At 41.8% G+C, this 15,516-nt stretch overlaps 1 protein-coding gene across 3 annotated transcripts in view; it reads right to left on the bottom strand.

Moving 5' to 3' along the window:
* Nucleotides 1–269: 269 nt before the first annotated feature.
* The window catches only part of CPM (carboxypeptidase M), a 37,428-nt gene continuing 22,181 nt past the window's right edge, over nt 270–15,516 (bottom strand). For 2 of the 3 annotated variants that reach the window (XM_051624236.1, XM_051624217.1), the window contains exons 3-9: nt 14,473–14,570; nt 6,239–6,411; nt 4,587–4,771; nt 4,200–4,370; nt 3,221–3,373; nt 2,186–2,334; nt 270–941 (exon numbers count right to left, since the gene is read on the bottom strand). In XM_051624236.1, coding sequence (XP_051480196.1) covers nt 708–941; nt 2,186–2,334; nt 3,221–3,373; nt 4,200–4,370; nt 4,587–4,771; nt 6,239–6,411; nt 14,473–14,487 — 1,080 coding nt within the window. In that variant the 5' untranslated portion in view covers nt 14,488–14,570 and the 3' untranslated portion in view covers nt 270–707. The remainder of the gene's footprint in view (nt 942–2,185; nt 2,335–3,220; nt 3,374–4,199; nt 4,371–4,586; nt 4,772–6,238; nt 6,412–14,472; nt 14,571–15,516) is intronic. The other variant, XM_051624227.1, reaches the window with a different exon arrangement.

The raw sequence follows: 15,516 nt of genomic DNA, 5'->3' as shown, positions 1-15,516 counted from the left end.
AAAGGTGTCAATGACTGCTCCCACCTTGTTTTCAGCAGCTTTGTCTTAGAGATGCAGTTTTCAGAGACTTGAGGTGCTCTCTCTTGCCTGGTGGCAGATTATTATCATCAAGGCTTCCAGCAACATGGCCCTTGGGCACATTCTCATGTTTCATTTCCATCTTCTTGTCTTAACAACGTGTCTATGACTGGTCATTACCTTATTTCAGCCCTGAGCAGTCTCATCTGTCCAAGTAACAAAGAGCATACATAAAAACATGGTTCCTCATTTATAGTAATGGCTTTATTATGAGAAACTGGGATTGCACTAATGGCTTACAGTTGTGTGGCACGGGAGCTGTTCATTTAACGAGGAACCTGAGTTTGCATCAAACATTTGCAGCACAATCCTAGACTTTTTTGAACTCCAGCAAATTCTTCAGAATCTATTTGTACTTTCTGCATCAAAATGCTGTAGTTATCTCCATAGGCTGGAGAGAATTTCTTTAAGAGTAACATGCTTATGTAGAAAAATACAATAGTCTGTTGTAATTAAAGTAAAACATTTGGATTGTCAAGCCAGTATTTTACAAAATACACTAAACATGATTGTAAATCTGAGACTTTGGTTTATAAAAACATACATTCTTTTGCATATACAATTCCTTGCCTGAAAAGCCATGTTTGTGCAGGAAGAATTTGCCTTGCCAGCTCCTGTCATTCCTGCCTTTATTTGAAAATCACAAGCATAACAGTCATTAAAACCAAGACATGTAGAGTTGGTTTTCCTGCAGCTGAAATCCAGTAGGGCTCTTGGTAGAGGGCAATTTTGGGACAGGAAACAGCTCGTGGTCTGACAGAGACTTCTGAGAAAGAGAAGTCTTGTTTCAAAGCGCTGAAGTTACCAGTATTGTCAGGTATTTCCACTGTCTTCAGCATGGATTTATATCCTGGTACAGTAGCCTAGGAACAAATGTGAAAGGTTTTTTTACTTGGTTTGAAATGTTGAGTTCAGCTGTGAAGCAATAATTATCTAATGAGCTTATTTACACTCTCAATGCATAGGAAAAAAGTGTTCTAAATGTAAGTTTGAGAACACAGAATGAGAAAGGAGCAGAGTTTTTGATGTTACAGCAGTAAGACAACCCCCAAGTAACTGAAGTAACTGAAATGATAGAACAGTAATGGAATACTTATTAATAATGGGGGTGCACCACATGCTGTACAAGAGAGGGAATCCTGCAATTAGAGAATTACAGGATTGTCACACTTGGAAAAGACTACTAAGATCACTGCATCCAACTGTCAACACCAGCTCCCCCAAAAAAACCCCAATGGAGCGTGTGATGAAGTGCCTCATCTACACAGTTTTTAATACCTCCAGGATGGTGACTCCAGCACCTCCCTGGACAGCCCGTTCCACTCTTTCAGTAAATAAATTCTTCCTAGTATCTAGACTAAACCTCCCCTGGCACAACTTCAGGCTGTTTCCTTTGGTCTTACCGTTATTTACTTGACAGAAGAGGCCAAGACCCACCTCCCTACAACCTCCCTTCTGGTAGTTGTAGAGAGCAATGAGGTCTCCCTTCAGACTCCTCCAAACTAAACAATCCCAGTTCCTTCAGCCTCATAGGATGTGTTCTCCTGCCCCTTCACCAGCTTGGTTGCCCTCCTCTGAACTCACTCCAGCCAGTTACACTTTATCCTAAGCCCTTGGCTGGCAGTGGCAGTGCCTGCACTGGGTGGATGGGTGGGTGGATGCTCTCTAGCACCAGCTGCTGCCAACCTTGGCAGAGATGCCATTTCGACCCAAGGCAGTAACTGCCACCAATGGCAGTGTCAGCCCATCGCTGCCTGGGACTGCGTGGATCCCAGCCTTCACCTCCTCACCCTGCAAGAGCTCTGTGGTTTGTTTCAGACACCTCAAGCTAGTGTCACTGTGGTCCAGATGCTCAGCCCAGCTGGCTCCACCATCCAGATCAGGTGAGTGCTTATCTCCAGGCATTCTGAGGACTGGAGATCTTACTGTATCCAAAAATATCCTGTTCTGCTGACCCATGTATTAAAATACTACTTTCCTTTGTATCTTACAAAGTCTTTCCAGCTCCTGTATATGACTTCAGCAAGGTCAGTTCCTTGTCAGTCTCACCGTGCTCAGGAAACTCAATGCAATTAGAAACAAGAAGTCAGTAGGGCCACACACTTACATTGATCACATATGTCCCAGGCAAAAGGAGAAGAAAGTACTCCCCTTGTCCATTTGTTCGGTAGGGGCAGATGTGAGGCCTTCCTTTGGCTTCCACGATGGCATTGGGAATTGGATCCCCGTTCTTATCCGTAACTTGGCCCTTGACACCTGTGAAAAAGGGAGAGGGCAGAAGGATCACCATCTTCCTTCTCCCACAAAGTCAGACTGTTTGCTGCTGGAAGCACTCAAAGGCTACTTCAGTGATTTCAAGCATATCTAATAATATCACTGGACACTTCTTTCTTACTGAAGGGAATTAAAATAGAAAATCCTTTTTTGTTGTTTTTGCTAATAGCTGATGCCCACATGAAGTCAGAAAGCAGCATTGTAATCTCTGCTTCTACATCTCATTTGCTGAAAGCAACATATATACTTATTGTATGTGTCTTTTACTGAGAGCTTCAATCTTCACTGCTGGTTTGAGGTTTTTTTGCCTTTTTTGGGTTTTGTTTTTGGTGGGGTTTTTCTGTTTTGGTTTGGTTTTGGTTTGGTTTTAATTTAGAATAAGTCATCCTCTTATCTAGTACTTCCCACTGGCAGAATACCAACAATGTCTGCTTATGAAGTAGCTTCCCTAAATTCTCACACACCACCTTTCAAGGCAACACTGGCATTAAGCAAAAATAAAACAGCAGTCTGACATTCTGGGCAATAAAATGCAAGATAAGCAACAGAAACATTGTGCATGTGCACATGCATACGTTTGGAGACTTCTGTAATAAATGGCTTGCTCAGGAAAGTGGACTCCCTGAGGGGCTATATGGGAAGACAGCCCCAGAGGCCTGTCCCTTGCTCCTGCCACAGCACATTTTAAGCCCCTGGCACCACTGTAGTAGTAGAGCCCATCGCCCCACAGCTGACACACAAAGCTCCCTCACCGAGCCCTGGCCTCATAGCACTTTCTATCTAGAAGTGACAGGTCCCAAGTTCATGCCAGAACTCTGCCCATCAGCCTGGCTTGGCCTTTAGCTCCCTTCCCCCTGTGCATACCCACCTAGATGCACTTGTTTTATATATTCTATCAGAGCAACTTTGTTGTCTCTCCAGAATTTTTCCAGCTGGTCTTCTGGAGGATATTTACAGCATGACAGCTCCAATGTAATTTCAAAACATTGTCCCCAGACATAGTTGTAATCTTGCATTCCACCTTAAAAGTGAAATAAAACAGTGTTTACCAGCAAAGAAGCACCAAGTTCAAGCCCAAAGAGAAAAAAAAAAAAGAGATTTAAAATGTTGGTACTTGCATCACACCTGTCAGAAAAGTACATCAGATAATTTACTGCTCAATGCCACACTTGTATTTACTGCCTCCTAGGGAAAACCAACTTAATTACTCTAGTTACATGAAGAGTGGTGTTTTCTGAAGCACAGTGGTGTTTTGGGAATGGTGACTATTATGGCTGAGGAAGGGTGGGTCTATGACTTAAATTCATTCAAGCATTCCCAACTAAGTAGGGGCAGATCAATTCACATGCTGGCATAGAGTTTGCCACTGCCAAAACTGTCCCAAGAGCCTTCTCAGGCTTTGAATTCAGACTGTGAAAGCAACACACGGTACACAGGGCCTAGATGCTATTTGGCTACACATAAAACAGTAATGAAAACACTTATTTCAGTAATCAAACATAACAACAAAAAAAATTATCTATGAACAGAACATTGTTTTTCTTTCTGAAAGGACAAGGCCTTAGTGCCACACCAGTGCATGCATGTGTGTGTAATCTACAGATCTTGAGAAAGGGCACAGAAGCAGCCAGACAGCAGAGACTGCCTTGGTCACTTGTGTAACTGCTGACTGGGAGAGTCTGCAAACACTTAAGTCCTGCTCAGAGAATCTGTGCAAACATGCTTATTTCCCTTGTCAACCTCCTACTCTGGGCAAAATCGCAGCCCTTTCATCATCAAAGATGGCAGGAGAAAGGGAGAACATCATCATCTGAAGCAGCAGAAAAAAATATCACTGATATTCTTACCCTCCAGCTGGTACCAAGAATACCCGTTGGTAATGCCTTCTGGAAAGGTTTGTCTGCTGTCACACCCAGTGCCTTTGTACATGCTGGCATGGTTGAAAGAATAGGTTTTTGCCAGATGAATAAAGACGTCGTCATCTGGAGACCTGCTGTAGCCGTTCGAAGTGCCGGTAACTGCGGGACAAAGATCTTCACTGGTAAAACACACAGGATTAAACATCTCCCAGACAGTCATATCAGGCAGTGAACGTTGACAGGGTTCACCAAAGTCTGCCCATCCCAGTTCAAAAGCTGGAAGACCCTGGAGGATTCCCTATACATTTTGCTTTGGTACAGCTAGTGATCCTAAACCAAACCAGCCATGAAGAAGACAGCTTGTTACCAGCTTACCTAAGTTACCATTATCAAAGGTGTAACTGGCAACCAGGGCACCCCCGTGCAAGTTTGCTGAAAGGACAAATGTTTCATTTTTTATCCAGTTCATTACTGCTTGAGTCTCTGGCTGAATGCTGGCGTTGTTAGTTTCAAAGGCATCAGGAAAATTTCTGTTCAGATCTTCTCCATTCTTATTGTACCTTAGAAAGAAAGAAGACATCCCCTTTACTGTTTTGCCTATAGACACTTCCACATCACCAGCCTCCCAGAACTTAAGATCTGTGGCATGTTAGTGTCCTCAGGAAACAGGTATAGTGACCATTGCGAATCTCCTCAGGCAGAAGATGGACTTCAGTTTGCTTTCTGGCAGCAGTGGAATTGTCACAGGACACAACAGAATTCTTCTGTCGTATTTCAGGTAGAAACAGTAAGAATACTTAACAGGCATATATATTTAACATGCACACACCTACACATACATTAATTAGGAAAACCTGACCCAGAGAAGGAAGATGTTGTCCTTCTATATGTGTTTTTTCCCACTTGTACAGAAGACAAAGGAACTACTGAATGGCTGTGTCCCTTGTACTACTGTCACTTGGACAGAGCAAAAAATGTGATTAAAACACAGGATGTATTCTCTTCTCCTTGTCTCTGAAGGTCCAGCCTTTGCATATGCTTTTTTGCTTTTTCACTCAGACAGGGGAGTACAAGAGCAAAGAGGGTACTTTAGCATAAGCTACATCAATTTTTAAACTTTGTCAGTTAAACTCTATTTGACGGGGGATAAAAAATACCACCCCTCCATAAAGGTGGTGTCTATTTGCTGAGGAATCATTTTTTCTCCTAATAAAAAGGAGGGCCTACTCCATAGTCCAAGATAACTAAACTACCTAAACTACATTTTCCCTTGCTTCTGACATTGCCGTGGTCAGGGATCATGGCAACTTCTAACTCATGAGTTTGCTTCTTCTGCACATGCCAGCTTTGTCCCTTTGGCCTTTCTTCCCATCCTTTCACTTTCTCCTCTTCTTCTCCCTTCTAGCTTGTTAAACTTTTCTTCCCCTTTTCAGTCTCTGCAACAGGTGCATTAAAGAACACAAAAGCAGCACAGGATGCAATGCTAGGTCACATTTTCTTCTGCATAATTTTCCTAGCACTACTATTAGCACCTATGACAGCGAGCTCTGCTTGTATAACTCCTCCCTCCCAATAAATTTGCATTCAGTATGATCTTTAAATGTATTTGTAGGAGTCCATGCAACAAGTTTAGACACACCTCTCTCTCTTTAAGGGATACAGAGTTCTCCAGTTGAAATAGATACCTGTGGGTGCAGTTTTCCTTCTTTTTTTTTTGTAGCACCCTGAAGGTCTAAATAGAACTTGTGCTGCTATTTGCAGTCTGGGTCTCCTGCCTAAACGGTTAGGTCATTACACCATTCTGACCAATTCTCTAGCCATACACATATAAACACCCATCTGACTCAGTCTTCCAAAAACTCTGTGCCGTAACAGTGTGTCTTCAGAACAACACGGGCCAAAATTAGCGCTAACACATCCTCTGGGCTATCTGCCCCACCAAGTATGATTCAGTCTCTTGGCTATCTCCTATTATTACTCCCCACCCATTTCCTTTACCTGCTCCCACCCTCCTAAGCCACCCTTACCTTCCTCGTGTGTAATAACAATCAGGCACTTTTGTAGCTTCAAATCCATCAGGGTTCATCGTTGGCATGATATGAATCCGGGTATTATTGAGTAACCGGGTAATAACTGGGTCACGTCTGTAGCTGGTCACCAGGAAGTCGATCAAATGGAGCAGAATTTCTCTTCCAACAGTCTGTATGAAGAAGCACAGATTTCATTTTAAGTCTGCTATGGACAAAAAAAAAAAAAAAAAAAAAAAGACCCCTCACCATGCATTGACATGCCTTTCTTACTGGCTTACACAGGCATACAAAAGCATTCTGGTCAGCACTGCTTTGTTTCATGCTCTTCCCTAAATTTATTTAAAGTAACTTAATAGACTTCTTTCAAGGAGTCACTGGAAGAGTTCTCACAAGCATTTAAACCCAGATCAACCAGAGCTTCTCCTGTAATGGGAAACTGACAGTGTCAGCTGCACTGCTTAAATCCCACATGGAACAGACAGAACCTTATCGAAAACTGAAACTGCAGAGCCTGCCTGCTAAAGATGATGCGGGCTTGAAAAGGCACCACTGCATTATCTCAGCTGCCCTGCAGAGTCAGCTCTGCGCTGATGCCCGAGGGACCCTGGGCCCTACATGTAAGCATCAGTGCTGTGCAGCACCCCGTGGCAGTGGTGGTGCAGAAGAAAGGGAGACACCTGCCATGCTTTCAGGGTGCTACAGAGCATGATTTTTTCTTGCCCTTTTATGGGATAAAAGGATCAAGGAGAGGCCCCGTAGACACTTCTGTTATATTCTCTCTTATATTGCTTTATTTTAATGCCATGAACTCAGGCATTAGGAAAACCAAACAGATATACATACATTCTTAGAAAAAGAGATGGAAGGACATTTGGATGCAGACTTTGGATCAAAGAAAGGCAGTAGCAGAGGAACTGTAAACGTATTTTTGTTCGTGTAAGTTTGTATAGGTCATGAAAGCTGGCAGAGCTTTTCTCCCTTTAGTCTACTCTATCATATTTCAGGCAAATTAGTGGCAATTTCCAGCTCTGGTGAGTTAAGAACAATCCTATTCTACCTCAGAAACCGGGAGCACTTTCTATAGCACTGTGACCCATGCCTCAAGGGCACTGTAGGGTTCCTAAGCTCTGGCTGGGATGGGAACAAATCAAGACTTGCAAATGTGCTCTGGAGATTTTTATCTCTACTTATCGCCAAGAACAAAGCCTGGTAAATCACTGCAGGCTCTAGTCCAGAGCCACAGCACCTCGGTATCTTTTAGAATGAGTCTTGCACCACAGAAGTAGAAAAATTGCAAAGAATTATAATTTTTTTCTAGACTGAGGAACATGGAGCAACATTACTGGGTGAACTGGTGTCACAGATAAACATCTTCTTGCTTTCAGGCTGGTACAGGCTAAGGTAAAAGGTGGGTGACATCAGGCAGGGGAAAAGAGGTGTTTCTCCACAGCTATTTGCTGCACTCATGTCTTGTTGCATTTTCACATTGGTGCATTGGGCAAGTTCTGTTCTGGGTGTTAAGGTAAACAGGAACACACTGTCCAGCAGTAGCGCACTCTGCTAAGTTATGGATCACATCACTTTAACTGTCATACTTGAAGGCAGCCATGGTCCTCAGGTTGGTACTCAAGCAATTCTGCCCTGCTGTTTGTTCAGGGAAAAAGAAGGACCTCTTCCTACTCTGCCCTCCAGCAGATTTGTTCCTAAGTTTTCTAACCCCTGCCTGCCAGCTCCTGGTGGTCTCCTGCAAGCCACCATCCTGTGACCTGCTAGGGGAAGCTGTTTCACAAACGCATATACTGTGCCAGAAACTAAGTGGTTCTTTTTCTAGACACTTCAGCAAATGGGCTTTGACAAGTTGGGAAAAGGTACTTAATTTACTCCACTGCCAGTAGCTTTCAAAACAGTTCCTGAGTACATGAAAGCACACTGCTCTGTAGGTTTGATAAATTTACTCTGTGAAATCTAAAAGATGCAACAGAACCTGTCTTGTACAGACAGCTCAGTTCCAGCTCTGAGTGATAGGTATCTTGGGAAGCACATGGAGTACGGGGAAAGAAAGGAAGGGAGAGAAGGCAGCCAAATCACAGCCCTGGGCATGAGAGAGAAAGCTAACAGACTCAGAATCAACAAGAACAGCCCTACCACAGAGGTAGCTAAACTACAGACAAGACTGGACTGCTCACTGGAGAAACTGGGAATCCTACTTCTCTGTAGTGCGTGACAAAAAAAAAACAGCCAGAAAAGGAAGAGCATGGGAACAAGAAAGGGCAAAGAATGAGGAAAAAATAAATAAAGGCCACAAGAAAGTGTGGTGGAAGGGACAATGTTTAAAAAGAATGGAAGTTGATCTGCTTTTCATAGATTACATTCTTCACATTTAAGAGTTAAATCCAGACTTTCTTAAATATACAGTATTGTAAACACTAATCCTATTTTATAGGATTCCTTGTATAGTTATTGCTGCACCTGAGTATTTAGTACATCAAACAATTCAGCTAATCTCTGTCACAGAGTTGGTACTTTCATCATTCCCCGGCAGGGTAGATTGTATTTATTACCACTCTGTTTTGGTGAGGTGATAGAGGGGTGTTTTAAGTTTAGGTTTAGGGAGCTCTGCACTTCTTGAGAAATAACATCTGGAGGTGTCTGAGGGGAGGGAACGTTTTTATTTCTCAGAAAGTATAGGTCAAGTTTTGATCAAGCCCGTGGAAGGCATCTCCTGCCCAGCCAAGCTTTACCCTGTTACTAGAGGTCAGCTGTAACCGTGGAGAAAAGTTGAGACATTTACTCTTACTTTAGAGCTTCAAATAAAGGATCTAGAGAGAGTGGAGGTAGGTTGCTGACAGTAAAGCCAAGGACAGACACCTTAATCTGCCACTATTCTAATATGAAGATGTAGAGACCAGGGAACAGTCTTGATGTGCTCTGAGAAGATATGGTGAAAATTTGGTTTTAATTGCAGGGCAATGCCCAAGTGTATCATTTTGCTGCAGCTCAGCTAAGGGATGACCCAAAGAAAAGGAAAACCCTTTCTCCCACTTCTAGGGAGTTAAACACTAAGCTCCTCTGTACACTTTCAGCTGTCAGTTTCCTTGTGTGCCCCAAAGGGAGAGTCAGCAAGAAAGGCTTTCAGTGAACCTCAGGGTAAGTCCTGAATGAAGAAGCATGCATGTGTCAGGGCATGGATCAACACCAGAGGAAAGGGTGTTGACTCCTGTTTCTGTAGATGTACCCTGTAAACTTGCTGACTGCCACTCCTGGCGTGGCTGGGTCAGCACCCTGCTCAGCTACTGAACGCCTTACTCAAGCAGCCCCAGCAGCAACAGGTTAAAAGATTAGCTCCAATTGCACCTGCACTGAAACACTTCACTGCAGCACCAGTTTTAAAAACATTTTTGTTACCACATGATAGACACCTAATACCAGGGGACTATGGGTGGATAGACTCTGCCCATTTTATGATTAAAATTATTTCCTTAATCGTGGCCTGGTTCTTAAGTTGTACTATGTTGAAAGAAAGATCCAAACCATCAGGTAAGACCTGTTTCAGAGCAACATAGTCTTGTTAGTCTCCTTGCTCCAGCCCTTACAGCTCTATGGACCAGGCCCCATTCTGCTGAAGGAAGTGGAGGTACAGCAGAGAAACCGATAATCCACCCTCATTTACCACTTAAATGCCACACTTAAGAGACGTTATATTTTTAATAGTTGTACAGCACTAATTATGGTGCATGGCTGTGAGACTACTCACTTTGTTTGTCCTTCACTAAAATACACCAGTGTTGAAGCAACTATCTGTGCAAATACAGTTTGGCACTTACACACTTATTTCTATAGCAGCAATCACTACAGAAATGTGAGGAACTACCACACGGGTGACAGGGAATTGCAGTTCCTTGGTTTATCATTGAAGGAAATGGCAACATAAAGCCTGCTTTTGAACTAGTAACTGGCATAAGATGTCATCACCTGGACAAATTCCACGGACTTCAAGCTTCTCAGCACAGGCTTTACCTGGCTGAGAAATGAATCGCTTCTTCTTTTCCCACTCAGAAGAGTGGGAGTAAAGATAAGTTAAAAGGTAAACACAGCAAGGCAGAAGCTCTGCCTGTGTTGAATGAGATCTCAGTGGCATCCAGCTTTTTTTGAAGTCTGTTGTTAGCAAACAGATTTGGTCGCTTTCAGTTTGAAATATCTGGCGCTTCTGACCTTCTCTATGTGACATCAGCTGATACTGAAGCCAGGTAGAAAACAATTTGCTAAACAAGAAATATATATATATTTTAATTCTCTTTTCTAGGGTATATATTTTTTTCCCAGCCACATCACTTTCATATTATATTGCACAATACAAAGGACATAAGAATACGTGCTGAAAATTCCTTACAGTAGATTGTGTAGAAGCACATTTTTTTTATAGTGGTGTTTTGCTAGTACAAATGCAGCTTCCAGCTATTTTTTGGAAACCAGGGTGAGAAATTCTACACAACACTCGTTAGTTTGGTGTGTGCTTTTTTAAGCCCCAATTATACAGATTACAAATAAACCTATTGAGTCCTCTATTGCTCATGCCCTAATAAATCATCAGGAAACCCTTCTGTGGATATGACTATGTCTATGATGACATAGAAAATAGGACCTAGTTGCTCTAGCTCAAATCACAAGATACACCAGCAACATATAACATATCCTTTCATGTAGGTTAGCTCAGGCCTGTCAGTACAAGCTCAGCTTCACATAATGAAGGAGGCAAAGTGCTATCATTCTAAGAAAAGAAAGCAATCAGCACTGGATGATTTAGGAGAAAAGGGTCAGTACCAGCATTATAAATCTGCAAAAGACTTTACCTTGTGATGGCCCAGTTACACCATAGCTGCAGAAAGTCAAGGATGCCATACACATAATACATGAAATGGAACAAGGAGAAACACTCAGGTAGTTTACATTTCATTCAGCCATGCTTCTTCTTACAGGGTTTCACTGATATACATGGTTTAGGAACAGCCTTCTAATTAGATCCTATGGTTCAGCTGCATAGATTGGACTCAAGACACTGGTACAGGTGATTAAGGTTAAAAGGTAACAGTTCTGCTCTATTTATGATTTAGGAATGTTTGGGGGTTTGGCTGCAGTCAATGCTGAGTGGAATGAGTTCTGCACCAGAGAGGAATGTGCAGGTGAACATACTGAGGAAGAACAGATCCTTCAGTACAAGCCTAGGACAAGAGAAGCTGCTGCTTAATTCAGAATGACATCTGCCTCAGAACTGCAAGCTACCTCTCCCTCATCTTCCTCAGTGCAGACTATTTAACATTTCACAGGCTTATGCATTTTGTGCAGTTTATTAGTGCCATTTTTTATTTAAGTCCCACCTAGCTGCAAGTGACTGATTTACCTCTGATGATCTGGTTTGGGTTAAACAAAAAAAGTATTGCTAAAAATGGTGTCAAACTTCATTAAGGCACACCAAAAAATGAGAGAAGTAATTTGTTGCATCTCTGGGGATGTGGGGCAAAAGTTCACTCTATTTGGCAACAGTGGTCACAAAATAAAATAATGTAAATCGTGGCTGGTCATGTCGTAGAGTTTGTTGGTTGTTTGTTTTTTAAAAAATAAATAAATAAATCTTTCCAGTTCTGAAAAAAAAAACAACAAACAAACCAAAAACCTCTTCTTAGGGAGGTTGTGAATGTCCCCTTCCTGGAAGCATTCAAAGCCAGGTTGGATGGGCAACCTGATCAAGTGGAAGGTGTCCCTGCCCATGGCAGGGGGGGTTGGAACTAGATGATCTTCAAGGTCCCTTCCAGCCCAGACCATTCTAAGATTCTATATTTTAGTAGAACTTCCCTGTTGGGCATCTCTCCAAATAACCTAGGTTTTCTTCCAGCAGCATGTGTGGACAGCCTGTACACATGTAATTCAGGCTCTCCCCCCCCCAACTTCTAGCTTTCAGGAGCAGCCAGACAGCTGAGTCAAAAAAAGAGGTGTCATTTGTGTGATCGTGACAGGTCAGAAGGGCAGCACCACCAAACAACACTTGAGAAAATAACCTTTTGCCCTTTGTAACATTTATGTAAAGCATCACTGAAGCACAAAAGACCTAACTGGATCACTCCTACAATTTAAAGTTATGAAACACTGTGGAACACAAGTTGAAGCTTGTCCCACATTTAGTGCAAAAACTTATCTGCTTGATATATCGCAAGGGTACTTCAATCTTTCCCCAGTGACTAGTCCAGAAGAATTTTAGATTATGGGAAAAAAATATTCAAGTTCTCCAATGCTTCTCTATATGAGGAATTCATTTCCTGCCATCTGAAATGCATTTATGGTCAGATAGCAAAAACAAAGACCAAATGTGTGTTATATTCATACACAAAAAAACCCATAAGGCAAAGATCATTATGGGGGCCTAAAAGGGAGGGCTACCCCTGCTGCCAGAATCTTCCCTAGGTATAAGCTTGGCCAAATGAACAAGCTAGAATGCAACATGGCACTTAGTGCTCTATAATACCTAAGCAGCTCAAGGATCCACCCTGCTCAGAGAAACTCAGCCATGGTTTCAAATGTAAGAAGTATTGCACGATTTCCTCACAAAGTCAATATTAAAATTCAGATCCTAGGCAGTGATCTAGGTTGCCTGCTCTCCAGCAATTCCTGACCCTGTGGATATGCAAACAGAGCATGTTTCCATGGTCAGAGATCCTTGTGCTTATCCAGCTGGGCAGTGATAATGGCAGGAGTGCTTACTTGTGGAGGTTTCAATAGGAGTGGCCTTCCACAGTCCAGGAATATTTGATTTAAGGGCCAGGCCATTCTGGACGAGATAGTACCCTGCCCTCTATCTCTTTTCTACCAAAGCTGGGTCATCTGTAGCCATAGGTAAGCAATGAACAGGTACATTAGGTTATGGTAGCTGGATTTAGGTTATGGTTGGACTTCATGATATTCAAGGTCCTTTCTAACCAGGATGATTCTATATTCTATTCTAATTCTCTTCAGCAATCTGTAGGGATTGTCACATGGAGCCTCAGTTCCTAGGCACCCTGGACTACCCTTTCTGACACACACCAGGTTTTAGGAGCTGCAAACCCTATCTTGGGCATCCAGTAACACATGTACTCATTTGAAACCATGAATCAGCTCCCTCCCACACAGTTACATTCCAAAGCAGTCAGACTCCCAGTAGCACTTTGAGCTTAGCCACTCTCAAACAAGGTAAAACTAGTCTAACTTGGGGAAAATTCTTGGCACATAATGTCACAAGTGCCTGTAGGCATGCAAGTGTTCACACACAGTATTGGTAATAGCAATAGCTTGTGATATGTTATGCTTAACATAGGATACACTTCCTACTACATCTATTTTTATTAGTTTTGGGAATTCACAGTCTAGGATATATATGTGTGTATACATATATACACACACACATATATAAAAATACCACCATTTTCGTCAACTTTACCCTTCACGCTAAAAGCTGCATAGAAATACATTGTGTAGTTTAAACTTAGCCTGAACATGACTAATCTAAGCATGTAAAGCAGAATAAGGGAACTGAATAAGGGAAAGAAAGAAAAGATTCTATGGAAGAGTGAAGCTTTGAGCCTTTCTGTTCCAGATTCACATACAACACCAGGAAGGCTCATAACTACCATCTTCTCCTTTATCCTTAATAAGTGGGCATTTTTTCCAGAGCAAGTCAATCCTGAAATTGCTTTTTGTTTTGTATTCACTGTGTTATCTCAAGTGAATAGGTAGGTATTCCTAGCTTAAGGTTCCAAGATAAATTTTCTTCCTAAAATAAATAATTTGATGCTTCACAGCAATTATTATTCCATCTTTGGATGTATTTGAAGAGTTCTATCCGTTATACTTCATGCCTAGGCAATAATCATGTACCAGCAAACTACTGCATCTGACTCACTGCCAGGAAAGGTAAAGCCTTTGGATTTACTCACATGGAGAAGACAAAGGTCTCTACTTAAGAGAGGTCTTAGATGGAGGATTCTTTACCAAAATATAAAGTCTTCTAAAGCTCTTCCATCAAAAAAAAAAAAAAAAAAAGGAAGTTTATTATTGAAATTCCTCAAGAAATACACACATATTAGGTCCTCTTTGAGGTATGACATCCCTCAGTAGTAAGTAGCACACACCTGAGACAAGTTCACTCTAAACCTCTGGTAAGTGTATTTGGTATAAATGACATTGCAAAAGTTGAAACATACCTCATCCCCATGCATATTAGCAACATACTTGAACTCTGGAATGCCAATCTTATGATGGGTTGGAAACCTTCCCAGAACAAGAACCCACAGGTCTCTACCTTTAAGAGGGGAAGGGGAAAAGACATTTTTTTAAACAAATGTAAAATCATACAAACCTTAGAGAAAAAAACAAATAAGAAGAGTTGGTGATTAAGATCCCCAAATTCTCATATTTCATTGCTGTCCAGTCAGTCCTATATATAGCATATCAAAGTAGACTGTAGGGTTTTAATTCTATGACTACTTGCTAAATTAGTTATAAGAATAAATACTCTTTTGCCTTATGACCAAAAGTGTGTAGTAATCCCTGCAATTTCAAAAGCATTTAACCAGTGCTAGAAAATAGTTGGTTTTGGTCTTTTTTTGTAATACACATTTTTCAAATTGAGCTTAGTAAGCAAGATATTGTCAAGCAAAGTCACCAAGCAACTAAAGAGTATTTAAAAGACACTCTTCCCTCCTCCAAATATTAAAACATAATGGTTGTCTGAAGCACACACATAAGTTTTCATTATCACAAAAAACCATTTTTTTTGTATTAAAGACAACACAGAAAGCTAAACACATTCATGAGTTACTGCTTAGAAAACAGGAGTCACTGGACAGAGCTGTAGCAGAGACGTATGCGAAAAAAAGATAAGCAGGGACAGAATTAATAGATGCAGAAAGAATGTTAGTCAGGACCATTAAAGCTGCACAGGAAGCTGAACTTGACATAACAAAATAAACAAATATTTTTCAAGTCTTCACGGGGAGGGGGGGAGCATTTTTTTTACTATTTTTAGTGATATTGTGGCATTTCAGATTTCATCTGCAAGACTATGCTTTCCACTAGTCTGCTCAGTGAGGTGGAAAACTCTAGTTTCAGTAGATGGCAGCAATGAAAACTGGACCAGTTGCTTCATAGTAGCAGTGCCAGCCTATAGGTCGCTAATGCCCAGATCTTGCATGCTTGCTGCCTGCCCCAGCTCTCACACAGGGCTTACTGGGACCCCCGAGTTGTCT

The sequence above is a fragment of the Apus apus genome, chromosome 1, assembly GCF_020740795.1.
Source record: "Apus apus isolate bApuApu2 chromosome 1, bApuApu2.pri.cur, whole genome shotgun sequence".
In the NCBI taxonomy this organism is placed as follows: Eukaryota; Metazoa; Chordata; class Aves; order Apodiformes; family Apodidae; genus Apus; species Apus apus.
This window is presented reverse-complemented; position numbering and strand designations above follow the sequence as displayed.